The 14,994-nt window shown below is 42.5% G+C and overlaps 1 protein-coding gene across 1 annotated transcript; it reads left to right on the top strand.

The window, feature by feature from the left end:
- Positions 1-2,839: 2,839 nt before the first annotated feature.
- LOC140554177 (L-threonine ammonia-lyase) lies at positions 2,840-12,592 on the top strand. The gene is made up of 11 exons (XM_072677020.1): positions 2,840-2,943; positions 4,506-4,860; positions 5,343-5,459; positions 5,887-6,128; positions 6,367-6,532; positions 7,449-7,548; positions 7,723-7,798; positions 8,130-8,255; positions 9,826-9,993; positions 12,231-12,288; positions 12,494-12,592. The coding sequence occupies exons 1-11, from the start codon at positions 2,840-2,842 to the stop codon at positions 12,590-12,592; spliced, it is 1,611 nt and encodes a 536-aa protein (XP_072533121.1).
- The last annotated feature ends 2,402 nt before the right edge of the window (positions 12,593-14,994 follow it).

Raw genomic sequence — 14,994 nt, 5'->3', positions numbered from 1 at the left:
CTCTTACTCACTCTGCGTTTTGCCTCTTTTTCTAATGAAAACACTCAGGCAGGACAAAAAAAGTGTTCTCTTTTTGGAGGAGGGCAATGCGAGAGAGTGACAGAGAGAGAGAGAGAGAGAGAGAGAGAGAGAGAGAGAGTGAAAAAGAGATGGGGGAGGCTGGGTGTGTGTGTGTATGTGTGTGTGTGTTGAGCAGTGGGTCGGTGGGGTGGGACTATTTTTTTTTCTCCAGCAGAATTGAAACAGAGCTGAAGCCAAGCCAGCCAACCTCAGGAAGTATGCACATGCAAGTCGTGTGTGAGTGTGTAAGCGAGTGTGTGTGTTTACTTGGAGTGAGTAGTAATCCAATCACTAGAACATAATCATGCATGCATTACAATTACATATCGTCATGGTCAAACAAAAAACCTTGTATCTCCAAAATGACAATTTTACAGGAGAAGGACAAAAACCTTCTTAACTTTAAACTGAAGTGAATGTAAAAGATCTTATTCCAAATCCATTTTTGGAGCATTTCTATTGGTCTATGCATCAAGTCCTGCTAGACAACTGCTAGATTTGGATGATGTGCAAAAATGAAATATTGAGAATTACAGTTGTTATTGCAGTTATTTTTTATTGTTTTAGCTAATGCCAATGAACACACTGACAGAAAGAGAAAGAGAGAGAGAGAGAGAGAGAGCAAGAGAGAGAGAGAGAGAGAGAGAGAGAGAGAGAGAAATAAGAGAGAGAGAGAGAAAAATAAGAGAGAGAGAGAGCGAGAGAGAGAGAGAAATAAGAGAGAGAGAGAGAGAGAGAGAGACAGAGAGAGAGAGAGAGAGAGAGAGAGAGATGGCAAGAGAGAGAAAGCTTGCAGTGTAAACACGTCCATCTCTATTAGGCCGGACAGTATTTGGCATGGTCTGATGGTCAAGCACTGTCTGCACCCATAAGCCGGACAGATAGAAAGGATAAGCAGAGTACGGTAAGGGCGCTTACTGACATGGTCAGTACAGAAGGTCCAGGGCAGTGTGCAGGCCTGGTGTTGTGTAAACTTGTTGTACTGTTGTTTGAAATGGTCAGTATAGAATTTCAGATGATGCTGTTTGTGTCACTGAGCTGTTAAAAAAATGCCTTATGATAGTGGTGTTGAGAACATGATAGTAACACACAGCACTTTTTAAACTCTGCATGAAATGTATTCTAATATTTTCAAAGAAGTTCCTGGGACAATCTGTGTCTATTCTGCCTGCAAAGGAATTTGCCTTAGAGTCATGAACATGAAAAGTGCATGAGCTGCTTCTCTACCTGAGCCTGTTTAACCCACACTCACACGCTCATGTGGACACTCACTGTACCCTCATCTCCTGGTCTTTACACCCACCCACCTTACACTTGCAGTGTTTGGTTGCAATAGGGACACAGAGGCGGAATAGGAGGATGGGGAACCCCACCAGCAGCCCGTAAAGGTAATGGAACGGCAGTCTAGCCAGAGCTTTCAAATCCACCAGCAAAGCCAAGCGAATGAAAGGTTTTCCAGAGCAGATAAAACTGCTTGAAGAATGGAGATCCAGGGCAGTTGGCCATTTGAGATTAAAATGGTTTGAACATACAGTTTTTGCGAAAATACATTTGGATTAGCATGAACAACTGCTAGGGGCACTGCCAGGGATTTTGGGCCCCATGAAAAGATTTTACACTGGGCCCACAATTCTGCCAAAATAGTCGATGAATAAATTTTTTGGGCCCCTGTCAGTCACAGACCCTTAGAATTGCCCAACATTCACTCCTACATGGCGCCCCTGCTAACAGGACAATCCCTTGTCTTTCAGCTTTCTGAAACAGCTCAGATCAGCTCTTTGGCCAGCGACATGTCCCAACTGCTCAGAGGGGGTTTAGGCTGGCTGTCCACTCTCACTGTCCTGTGTTATCTCAGGAGTGATAGTGCTTGCCTTATCTTTGTGCCATTAGAAGCGTACTTTTCTCTGAGATGCTTAAGAAACGCTGTGAACGCTGTGAAGAAACGAGTGAACTTTAACCCTTTTCCTCGACTGTCTCTGGACTTTACATCCAGATTATCACACCCAGATTTTTGGTTTGTAGTTTTTGAAAAAAGGTAAGAACTCATATTGCAGGATACTGCCCTTCAAGGCCTCCTCAAGACTTAAGCAAAGTTTTTCAAAGTTTTTTGATGAACATTTTTATTCTAAAGTTACTATTTAATCTATGTTTACAATAAAAATAAAAATTACATAAATAATTAGCAAAATCCATAAAACAATAACCATAATAGTCAATTTAATATCATCAAACACCATCTAGGAATTTTTAAATCACATTGGACTTTCAGTAATTGATATGGTCAGACAGCTCTGGGTAGAGGTGACTCCTCACATCTGATCCTGGTTGAAGAGGATTTGGCCTGTCCTGATGGTCAGCCACACAGGTCCTGGGGTACAGTGGCCTCTCCCCGTGATCGTCCAGTCTTCCTCCCACACTCGAGGCCCAGGCTGATTGTTTCTCAGATAAGCACTAAGTCTCCATCTATCCCGTTAGAGTGTCTGATTAGCCCACGTCACAGGTCAGTTTAAACCAGGTACGGGACAGGAATAGAGCTCAAGGCTTGGTCAGGAGGGGTGGGGAGGCTAGGAGAGAGGCTGGCATTTGTCTGGGGTAATCCCTCCTTAAATAGCCTCACAAGGCAAGCCAGGGTTGTGCAGTACGGCTGTGTGAGGTGGAGGCGAACGGGACTCCTGTGCTTTCTCTTGTGCAGTCTGAACACATTCCTACACATAGGAGAGGAGAACCCTTACTAAAGGAGATCCTGGAACTTGCCTAGAGCACCAACCCAAGATCCAGGATGAACTTTGCTGCCCAGTTTTTCTACGCAAACTACATGGGTGAGGGATCGCCACCTCGAAGGAGATACAGTGACAACGAGGAGTATGATCCCTTCTGGCAAAGGTGGGAAGAGTCTGAATCTCAAAATGTGAAAGATACCCAGTGTCTTCTTGCGTCAACAAGTGCCAGCTCAGATAATGGTGGCAGCTCAGTAAATGTAATGGCTTTGGGATGTTCCTCTCAACCTACCACCTCCTCTAAAGACAGTGTAGTTACTCAAACCCCTTTTCCTGACGCTTTTCCTACTTTGGTTCATTCCAACCTGTCAGCTGTGTCCTCCCAAAAGCTTCCTAGGACTCCTAAGTTTGCTCCCTCCACAGTAGCCTCTACCTCCCAAACATCTTCTACAGATCCTGTATCTGCCACTGCAGTAAAGGCATTATCCATCAAAAAGCCTCAACCCACATCCTGTAATTTTCAAACTGCTTCAGGCAGAGCCGAAATATCCCGCTCTGGAACCTTAAAGAGAGTGTCTTCTGAAGCAACTACTGTTCCAAAGTCTAACGCTTCTCCTGACCCTGCTCATCCTCCTGCAACTGCACCTCATCCACCTCAAGGTCCTCCATCTCTTCCCAGTGTGCCTTCAACCTTGCAGCTCCTTAATGCTCCTGGGAGGAGGACGCTCCTGCCTGATTTCCACACACTAATGTGCTTACTCCTCCGTTTGTTCCTCTCCTTCATCCTCCTCTTCCTGCCACGGTAATTACTGACTTATCCAAGGAAGGAAGGCTAAACAGAAGGGTAAGATGGTTAGTTGGAGGTAATGCATGCAGAGAAAAACAAGTTGAGGCAACAAAAGTTGGAGTTTTCTGAAGCTGAAACAGAAAGGTAGGAGGAAGAGCAATCAATAAATATTAAAGGGACAGCATTGGCAGAGTGTTGTGTCATGGGCAAGGTATGATTGTCAGGGCAGTGAGAATGGGGTAAGAGGTCACTTCTGAGAATAAATCTGGACTGGTGAGATATTATTAGAGCTGAAAGGCTGGACAACAGAGCCAATCAAAAATCTTGAGTGGATTAGTTGTTTTTAAGGCTTCATATTTTCATAAGCACAGGACCAAAGCACCTTAATAATACTCTTTACACTTTTCTCTATGATTCATTAGTCATGTAGTATTCTTCTTTAAATAACTTAACTTGTATTTATTCATATAATGCACCAGCAGCATAGATCCTGTTAGATCGAATCAAGTATGTAATGAACCCAATCACCTCAGGAAGGTTTTCAGTGAGGTATTTTTATATAGAGGCTCCAGAGTGGGTTATCCTCTGTTCTGCAAAAGGATAAGTCAAAGACGACATAGAGGGGAAAGTTAATCTACATAGCACATGCTTAGCTTACCCTCAGTCATTGGCTTTGGTGATTCAGCCAAGTCATCTGGCAGGCATCGGTGATGGGATTCTCTCTTCTTCTCATTGTCACCATAGATCCCTTTCTCCAGGCGTATGTCCCCTGACAGACTTTCCTTAAGATTAATCTAATCTCATTTGAGTAACAGTGCATAAACAAGAGGGGTCTCTACATATCTTTATGTTTCTTCCACTAGCACGTAAAGAAAGTATATGTATGGACAGGATGGACAGGAACTGATGTGTTCTGATGTTGTATTTCTATTCTATAACAGTGAAGAGGAACGTTTAGGCACCAGCAAAAAGAAACACTCGACTCATGATGGGCAATGCCATAAGGATGGCCCCATCAGCAATGGAACCCTTGCCCGTCGGCCCACCCTCATTTGTCCAGAGCGTCTCAGAGACTTTGGTGCTGAGGAGTACCTGAATGGGGACGTGAAGACCTTCGAGACCAGGGTTGTAGGAGGGCCTGAGGTCCAACTAATGGCTCCTCCCAAACCCTCCGTCAAGAGGAGCAAGGAGTACAAGTCTTCGCCCAAACCTCCTGTGGAGTACCTCCGGTTTGAGGACATCAGTGCAGCTGCATTAAAAATCCAGCAAGCAGGAATTCAGAAGACCCCTTGCACAGTATGTTCATTGTAATCAATTATTTTGGGAACTGGCCACTCAGCCTCTGTACAAACATTCTGACAGCATGTTCTCCAGTTTGAAATACCAAGGATTGGCCCAAAATCAACATCCAAACAATATCCTCCCACCACCCAAAGTTTTATCCAAACACAATAGCAAGTGTAAATATGAAAAGCAGCCAGCGTCTGCTGTTTGAGAGATGTGTTGTGTTGTAAAATTTGATTTACTAAGGGCAGAAGAGTAACATCAAAGCTCAAATTGTAGCATTTTCTCAGGAGGGCCAAGAGGAGATTAGCCTGGGGTTTTGTTTTGCTGGTTTTCCTGCTGGGAATACAGGGCCTAACACCAAAATGTCTTGAGGAGATTGGGTTTAGAAGGAATGAGAACTATTCAGTGGGATAACACTCAGGGGTCTTGAATAGACAAACTATCATCCAGCTTCACTGCAAACCAAACAAGTCATACCTCCTGCCTTTCAGTATTCCAGACTATCCAAACTATACGGCATGGAGATTTACCTGAAGAAAGAGCACCTCCACTACACAGGCTCATTGAAGGAGAGAGGAGTTCTGTATCTGCTCTCTACACTGAAACAGGTAACAGGTTAATGCCTTACTCAAAATATACTATATGGACAAAAGTATTGGATGGAGCAAAGTTCCACTGTTCCACAGCTCATACCCCTCTAGCCTGTGCCTGGCATTAGGCATGGTGCCAGTATGTTCATGTTAATCTGGTACAGAGAGAGTCCTATTCTATTGGCAATACATGACTACAGGGACTGGACATGTGTGTGCATTTGAGACATCTGTGTTGTTGCTAGGTGCAGCTTAAAGTAGCTGAATGCATTCATTAGAAGGGGTGTCCACAAACATTTGGACATAGTATAAACTTTGAAAAATGAATTGTAGAGCCTGTTTGAATGGGGTTTTAAAGAGTGGGAGGACATCAATGTGCATTAATCACAGGGCAAAATGTGACTTCTGAAGAATTCTGTGCATTTTGTGTGTGCATGTCTGACAGGACCAGCAGAAAAAAGGTGTGATTGTGGCCACAGACTGTAACTTCTCCATGGCAGTAGCCTATCACGCAGTGGAGCTGAGAATTCCAGTCTTTGTTATAATGCCTGCATACAGCTCTCCTCCACGGCTGCGCATGTACCGGGACTATGGCGCAATGGTGATCTCTTATGGCAGCACGGCACGTGACTCTCAAAACCATGCTCGCCACCTGGCCAAGGAAAACGGCTACCTCTGCCTGGAGGAGTGAGTGCATTACTGTTTTACCTCATCCAACAGCTCTGCTGCATGAACACACTCTGAAACCCAAGACTTAGTGACCGTTAAGAAAGCCACATGTCTGCATCCACACGCACCAAGATGGAATTCACTTACATTACACATACAAATGCAATGAGTGTACACAATACACTTTTTGTGGTGTTCATCCATGCATTAAACCATCCACCATGCACCTCCATCTGTCCTCCTCTCCACCTTGCAGGGACGACAGTGCAGTATACCTGGCAGGTCTGGGTACAGTAGGCATTGAGATCCATGAGCAGGTGCCCAAGCTGGATGCAGTCATTGTCCCTGCTGGGGGACAGTGTGGAGTGCTGGCTGGCACTGCGGCTGCCATCAAACACCTCAACCCTCGCATCTCAGTCATAGTATGTTTCAGTGAAACTCTAACTGCACTTTGGAGACATGGCTTTATCCCTCTTATCAGGACAAATCTTTGGCTACACCAATCAGCCAGAACATTAAAACCACTTTGGGGTGAAGTGAATAAGATCGTATCAAAGTTAGAATGGCACCTATAAAGGGGTGGAAGGTACGCATTAGGCTGCAAGTGAACAGTCAGTTCTTAAAGCTGATGTGTTGGAAGCAGCAAAGGATCTGAGCAACTTTAATAAGGACGAGATTGCGATTGCTAGAAGACTGGGTTAGGGCATTTCCAACATGGCAGGTCTTGTGGGGTGTTCCTAGTATATAGAGGTGCAAAGAAGGACAACCAGTGAAATGGCAACAGGGTCATGGGTGCCTAATGCAATCCCTGGGGGCCCCACCTCACAATTTGCAGGACTTGCTGCTGCTAACGTATTGGTGCCAGATACCAGAGGACGCCTTCAGAGACAGGTCAGATCTGTTCTGGTGGCTCGTGGGAGACTTACACAATATTAGGCGGGTGGTTTTAATGTTATGGCTGATCTGTGTATATACTTCTTTTTATTGACATTTAATTTACATTGTGCATTCAATACATTATGAATAACGAAATATTGACCAAAATGTTCAGATATAAGTTCTTATATTAACTTACTTTGAACATTAAGAGCATTTGTTCCCTTCTCCTATAAAGTTGCAATTTCAGAGATACAAAGTTGGCTCAGGACAGTGGAGATCTGTACCAGGACTGCGAATGGGTTAAAACCTTGTTCCTAGAAGCCTTAGGTTCACCATTACTGGGAATGCCATCATGCTAGATTATGCTAAAGTCAATCTTCAGTATAGAGTTTCCATGTACTGTTTCCCGACATTATAGAGTCCCTATAACTGACCGTTGCTTTTTTATTTTTTTGATAGGGTGTTGAGCCAGAGGAGTTTCCTCTTCTGCTCCAGTCCTTCAAAACAGACTCTCCAATCAAGGATCTCTACTGCACCCCAAATAAAAAGCTCTATGGAGGTAACACATGCATTCATTTATCTACATTCAGCATCCACCCCCAGTTTAAATCACTCTGACTACTATACTGGGTCCCAAATATGGCTTTAAACGTTCTCCCTTCGTCCAGCTATGGTGGGTTGTTCCACATTTAGACACAGCTTTGACATGAGCTCTTGTTCTCGCTCTTTACAGATTTGGTGCAGCACTCTTTGGGAACACACACTTTCCAGCTGGCCAAGAAATTAGTGGATAAAGTCATTTCTGTCAGGTATATTGTTTTTCATAACTGTTTAAAAGATCTTAGAGCTCAGCAGCAATAATTTGCTTGCCTTAGGTGCACTGAGGTGTGTTATTATGCATTGTCTGCTGGGGAGGGGGGGTACACAGTACTTCACAACTGTACTTTGATTTGTACTTTACTCTGAATATTTACCTACTTACTTACATACTTTGTTTTACACAATTTCATCATATTTACATTAATAGCTCTATTAATATTAGATTAACAGGGTGTGCTTAGAATTGTGAGGGTATACACATTGATAAAGCTACAGTTACAGGCCTTTTACTCCAGAACTGATCTATTGTTCTCGCCATAGAGAGGAGGATTCTTTGGTGGCCATGCTGAGGTTTCAGGAGTATGAGCACACAACGGTAGACACTGAAGGAGCCATGGGATTGGCGGCCATCTTGGCTGGCCAGCTGCCAGAGCTAAAGGGTAAAAGGTGAGCTGAACTCATCTCCCCTCACTACTTCCACTCACTAACATCGCTACGCTACGTAAGACTTTTAGGAGCCAGTCGATATAAGTTATTCTTCACAGGGGCAACATGTTAATGCGATTAACACTGCTGAGCAATGCCATTTTGTATGAGACAGTGTAATAATACCATGCTGATTCCAAAAGACTAAGCTTTTTCCTCCGCATTTCGACTTTTAGTTGCACAGTGTTTTAGGTGACTGAAAACAGAAAACTCGGTTGGATTCTTTACTCCCTCATTAGTACTGTGCTATTTAGGAAGAGACTATTCAGAGCAGACTATTTAGACACTATTTCACTAAGCAGCACAAGAAAAACTAATGAACTGGGACACTTCCTCATCATCAGCATGCGTCAGAACCTGTTGCATAATCAAACGTGAGGATCTGACCTGAGCCACCTCAGCTTCATACACATGAACTGAATTCTGAATTAAAACCAGTAAAAGCATTGTGCTGTTCATGGAATAGTCTTTGGTCATTAATGCGAGACTTAACGTTGTGTCCCATTAATTATCATTATATACGCAAACATGTTCAGCTCCAGTTTGTTCCACTGTCTGTTGCTTTAGTGACAAAAGATTTGCAATGCATTTCATTCCACGTTCAGTGGATGTAGTGAGCTACAGTGTTCACTATACTATATTTCAAGTGCATTGTGGGAGATAGTAGTGCCCTCAAAAAAAAAAAATCCACTTTATGGTTTGGACACTTTGTGAAAAATGGCCGACATACTCATTAGTGCCTAAAGCATAAATAATGAGCGCTAATGTGGAAAACAGTGACATCATAATGCACAATGCGACTAACAACAGAGCTTACTCTTTCATTACACTGCGACAGAAAGTCCTCCACTCCACTTATCTACCTGATCAGGAGTGACTCACATTCGATCTACGTCACAACAGCAATGTAAAAAAAGCGCTATTGTAGAAGCTTCAGCTCATGGTACATATCAGTCTTTATACTGTGTGGGGTGTTAGCCCACCCTGCTGGAGCGGCATGCTCACATGGGTGTTTTAGGGTCGTGTTTGTGTTCCTTTTGAATGGAGAGATTTTTAGAAACACTGCTGCAGTCAAAGAGAAAAATCTACATTCACAAACATATCCAGATATGTGTGGATGGGGCCTAAGAGTTCAGCTCATACAGTCTGAGTGGTTAAATGCAATGTTATATCTGATAACAGCACGGTTTCAACCATCGTCATTTCCCTAGACTGCTGCAGCTGTGTAAGCTTCTGGAATACTTTGTGGTATAAGAAATCAGTCCTAAAGTGTTAATAATAATAATAAAAGTAATAGTTGAGCTTTTTCCCTTTGATTTTGAAGGGAAATGTTTAGATATTGACCATCTAAAAGACTGATTTATTAGAGAGTGCAGATTAAGACCAACATCCAGGTTATCCTAGAATGCAGGAATGGAGTAACTGACTTGTAACCATAAATCAGTTCCTGCATATTGGATATGAACCACATATGTTTAAAAAACATGGAGAGGTGCATTTATTTCTATTTTATATATTTATACCTCTACAGGGTCGCTGTGCTAGTGAGCAGTGCTAACATGGAGCTGGATTTAGTGAGGCAGTGCGTGGACAGAGCCTTGGTGTTGGACGACCGCGTCAGCCGCTTCACCGTTCAGCTGGGAGACTGGCCAGGAGACATGGCTAAACTACTGGACATGCTAGCCCGGGAAGATGTTAGGTGAGTTGGAAAGGGACAGAATGCATTAGGCCTGGTCTATATCCATAGTCCCCACCAAGCAAAAGGTATATAGAACAGTTCCCCAAACCTTGAGGGGAACAAAAAATATGATTCCCTCTAATAGCCTGAGCAGTTTGAGATACTCCATCACTTGCATGCCATTTTATTTCACACTAGAGGGCTATTGGAAAATTATGTGTGATGCAAATTACACTGTGTAACGACATCCCATTAGACATTTTCCAAAAGGAAGGGGAGCCTTTCTTTATGTTATACCCATAATCGCGTCTTTGTTTCAGTGACAGTCGCTCATGCTCTAATGAGACAGCCCATCTTTCATGTTTAAAGCTCATCAAAGTCACAAGACAGTTCAGATAAGTCATGTTTTGTCTCTGCTTCATTGCAAATGAATGCAGAGGATTGGCCAAGTGCAAATCATAGTTCTATTCGTTTAATATTGGAGAAGATAACAATCCAAAGTAGGTGAGTTAGCTGTCTTGTTATCATTGCAAATTGCAGGGATTACTTATCATGGCCCCAGAGGTTTATACACATGTGTGTTATTTCTCAGCAGTGCCATTAGACAGTTAAATATACAAACATTACTATGATATTGTCATGGCATTGGCTTTTTCAACAGATTACAGGCAAATGATTGAGAGAAAAAAAAAAATCCATTTGGTGTGGATTTGGTAAATGCATTCTCACTCATAAATAATTCGAAATCCAAAAGTTGGTCCTTAAAGCAACATTATGTAACATTTTTACCTTAAATAACAGCTTTGAAATCATTGTGATGCTCCACTGACCTGTAAAAGGCAGAATAGCATTGCTATCATTGCTACGCCAGGCTTGGCATGCTGCAATGTGTAACTTTGGAGAAACAGGCAGGCTAAAGCTTGTGAGAACTGTGTAATGTTGCTTAACCCAAATCTGAACCTGTCATAATTCATAATTGTGTAAAAATATTACTCTACCACGTCAGTGAACCTCAGGTTTTCACTTTCAGTGACGGTTCCGTATCTCTCAGATCTAGCTTCTGCATCAAGGCAACACAGAATTTATGGTGTAGCCTGCACAAGTGGCCTACACTGTTGTAAGCATTTATACTTGTGCATATATGCATCTGCGTCGCTCTGACCAGCCAAAAGTCTGGTTGGGGAGTTTTTAATGCCACTGTGTTGATTCTCTTGGCATATTACATATGACGGTGACTGAGTGGATTATGTTGGGGTTGGAGCAAAATAGGTGTTGTTTACTTTTACTTAAATTTCTGCAATGAAAGAGAGAGAAGACCTCAGAAGAGAGCAGAGTCTGACTGCATGACAGTGTACAGTTTGCAGCTATGTTTAGGCTGCAGCGCAGATTTGATGCATTAATTTAGCGTATAGTGATAGCTCAAAGCGCACTGCCTGCCTGTAGGGGAGCCCAGGAGCAAGAATTGCCAATTTTCCATAGTGTTGCTTTAATATTCTTCTAAGCAGTAAATAACAATCCTTATGGCCGGTATTGTCTTACAGAATCATGGTTCTTTGTGTATTATGGTCTTTAATGAATGTAGTATGAATGTAGTTCTATGCTTTTCAGTTTTTCAGTTATGGTGTTTTTTTAATAATCAAATATGTGGCTTCAGCACTTTAAGGGCCAATATCATGTCACCATTTTTACTTTTTTAGAATAAAAGATGAGGTACCCTTCACTCCCCAGTCAATACAGCCCACAACTGAAAACGAATTATATGATTTAAAAAATTATACGATTTGAGTTGAATGTTTTTGTGAGGCCACAAAATCCATTGACATATATATACCCTATATATTCAGCCTTTCAGCACCCATTCATGTTGAGGTTAGAGTAATCCAGAGGCAAAATGCAGGATGACCAGTCAGGGCAGAGATAGTTTATACATTTACAAACATGTCAAGTCTTAAAGTAATAGTCAGTAATAAAAACAGCCTGTTCAGTTCCAGTGGTAAAGAGAGATTGGACATGGTCATATAGAAATGAGGTATGACTCTTTTTAGTAAATAAAACTGTTAGAATTAGACTTTACAGATATGGCAGAATATGGGCCCTTTAATGAGTTTAAGCAAACACAACACAGAAACGCTGTACTGCAGATTCAATACAGACACTATTGATTAGCTCTGTTCCAAAGAGACTTGTGGGGCTCAGCTGTTTGTGTCATCCTCCACCTCTCCTTCCTGACATTTGCACATGACCTCTCTCCTCGTCAGGCTGCTGGATGTTTGCCACAGTCGGTACAGTGACAAAGCAGAACTCTTCAAAGCACAGGTGAGAAATCGCCTCCTCCTGTCTGGGTTGTGTAACATAGATGTCAGAACTGTCACTTGTGTGTGCTTACGTAATCGTTCATTAGCTTAACGAGTCAGTGACTCGTTGAACTGAGCAGCCTCGGACTCAGGTGCTGGTAATGCTGGTGCTGGAAATGTCTGAGAGGTTTCAGCTCAGGTTGTGCCATGTTGTCATGTTTGAACAGGTTGAGTGTGTTGTGGAGACCAGGGACAAGACTCAGAACTGCCAGCTCCGCCGGACACTGTCTGACCGCTATCCCACACTGCGCTGGCTGGACCGGTGAACTCAGCTAGACTTCTGCCATGCTGATCATACACACAGACACACACACACACGCACATACGCTTGTATAATGCCTATACATGCCTATGCCTCCTACAGACACACACACATCATTCAGACAAAAAAAAGATACACACTGCACAAAACCTCACACATCCAAACACTCACTGACTCAATGATAAGAAGAATGAACTCTATGCTGTAAGAAAATAACGTTCAATATCTGTCAGTGTTTACCACAGTTGTTTCAGTCAGTACAGTGATAGTGACTTTAGAAAGGAGCGACATTTGTTCATTTTACCCGTTTGGATAATGAATGAATTACAATAAACCATTCAGGCACTGCTCTGCTAAGTGTGTATGGACATTCTGGGGAGTATTAATGCACCTAATCACTGGCTATTCTATCAAATCTCTTCAATTGCTTTGGTAAAATTTGTTTACCAGTGATTGAATCAGTTGAGCAGTGTCATATTGCTAATTGCCAGTGAATTCTGCTATGTTGGACCACCTGTAAATATGTGTTTATAACAGTGTATGTTTAATGTACTACCTAGCTGTACGTGCATGGAGATAATACACTGTTTTATTCCGGAAGAGTGTGTGTTCTGAGTATTTCATCCACAGTAATGCGCTTATGACTCTCACTCACTCCACAAAGACCTTTTAATTCTGTCTGATAAGAAGACCCGCTCATGTACTGCTGCCCTACATCACCCCCGACACCTTCCATCACCTCTTATCATCTGTCCCGGTCATCATTTGACCCGTTAAACAGTCTTTGGCTCCTGAATAACAGGTTCTCAGCCGCATTACAGGCTAAAGCGGTCCATGTTAGGATTGTCTGCTGCTGAGGGAGATGAGGGAGAAGATGGATGGATAGCTGAATAAAAGTGTTGCAGAGTGGATGACATGCTCTTGAGTAAGGACCAGAGAGAGAGCGCTGGGTGAGACAGGTGATTAGTGCTGGCTAATCTTTTAAGTCCATTAGTTAAGGTCATTCTGTCCCCTTCAGACACATCCACACTTTAGTTCTACCCACAAGCAAACATACAGGGTGTGAAACCTCTTTAAAATAGCAGCACAGTGTCCTCAGCCCTCTGGTCTATTCCGTACAAGAGCAATAAGTAGAGGAGAGCAACAAGAGAGCACTAAAAGAGGCTCTGATTTAGAAATAAAAACTGCTCACAAGCAAAAGCTGAGTTGGGTTGGGTGGAAAATGCTCAGATTCAGTTTTAAAAGGGCTTTACAACCCTGTTACACAATATTTTCTCTTTTATTGTGGGCTCATGAAAAAAATGATGAGCGCTCATGGCTGGTTTACAGCACCATGGCAAAACATTGAAATTGTTTATTTTTGTAATTATTCCTAAGAGAGATTGTAGCCGGTCAGCTGTCTTAGCTTTTAGCCTAACACCCCTGGTGTGGCTCCATTACACAGCAATGTGCTTTTGAGTTGTGCAGTATGATTTTCTTTAGTATGAGGAACCCCAGTTTGTTTTCGAGGGAGCGGTCATTGGAGAGAAGAGATGGTAAAAGCCAGTCAACTAGGGATTTAGGCTAGCCGATACTAGCTTGAGTTACCCTTCTGCAGATTTTGGCCTGTTGTCTTGCTAATTAGAATAGTCTAGCTGTGACGTTCATGCTAGTGGGCTCACTGAATGTAAAATTTGGGTTGTAAATGTAATAAATTAAAACTGTTGTGGGTTTTTAGGCTAGAGATATACTTGCTGTTTGGTCATGCATATACAATCGACTGTGTTGTGTACATAACTGTTCACATACTTGCCTATGGGCTACGCGTTTTACTGGAGCCTTCCACTAAAGGGTGGTTTTGATTTATTTTTGCAAGTTTCCACATCGGCTTTTTAAATAACACTGAGCTCTTGCCAGCTATTCTGACGTGCATATTTACCACTGTGCAGTGAAACGGACACATCAGCCTTTCTTTAAAACATTCTGCTAAATTTGATGCTGCTGAGTGTAGCATTTCTGTAGTGTACCGCACCTTGTGTATGTGTAGCATTAAGTTCTTAGGACGGGAACAACCAATGCACCAGACAAAGGATATGTGAGGCAGCCATCATGCATATGCCAAGCGCTTAGTTAACAGCAAGTATTTCTCTAACCTTAGAATTGGCTTGTTTTTACATTGGCTTTGTTGGTTATGCAGGATTTTCTTTCCAGTAAATAGACAACGCATGGCTGTGTCCATGTACCCAAATCTCGTTATTCAACTATGCCAAGGTACCTGTTCCATTCTAGGGCACCTTTTAGCTTAAGACTGGATCAAATTCAGTACAAAAACTATCATGCTGAGTAAAATATCTGAGCATTTCCAGACCAACACCAAAGAACTATAATAAATAATTAATAAACAAAAACACAGTAAATGACAAGAAA

Source organism: Salminus brasiliensis, chromosome 4, assembly GCF_030463535.1.
Source record: "Salminus brasiliensis chromosome 4, fSalBra1.hap2, whole genome shotgun sequence".
NCBI classification, from domain to species: Eukaryota; Metazoa; Chordata; class Actinopteri; order Characiformes; family Bryconidae; genus Salminus; species Salminus brasiliensis.
This window is presented reverse-complemented; position numbering and strand designations above follow the sequence as displayed.

Excerpts from the sequence above, each read along its gene's own strand:
- LOC140554177 (XM_072677020.1), top strand. The coding sequence starts at position 2,840 with ATGAACTTTGCTGCCCAGTTTTTCTACGCAAACTACATGGGTGAGGGA. Across the intron at positions 4,861-5,342 it reads TTCAGAAGACCCCTTGCACA|TATTCCAGACTATCCAAACT; the intron begins GTATGTTCATTG and ends CCTGCCTTTCAG. Across the intron at positions 7,799-8,129 it reads GATAAAGTCATTTCTGTCAG|AGAGGAGGATTCTTTGGTGG; the intron begins GTATATTGTTTT and ends TTCTCGCCATAG.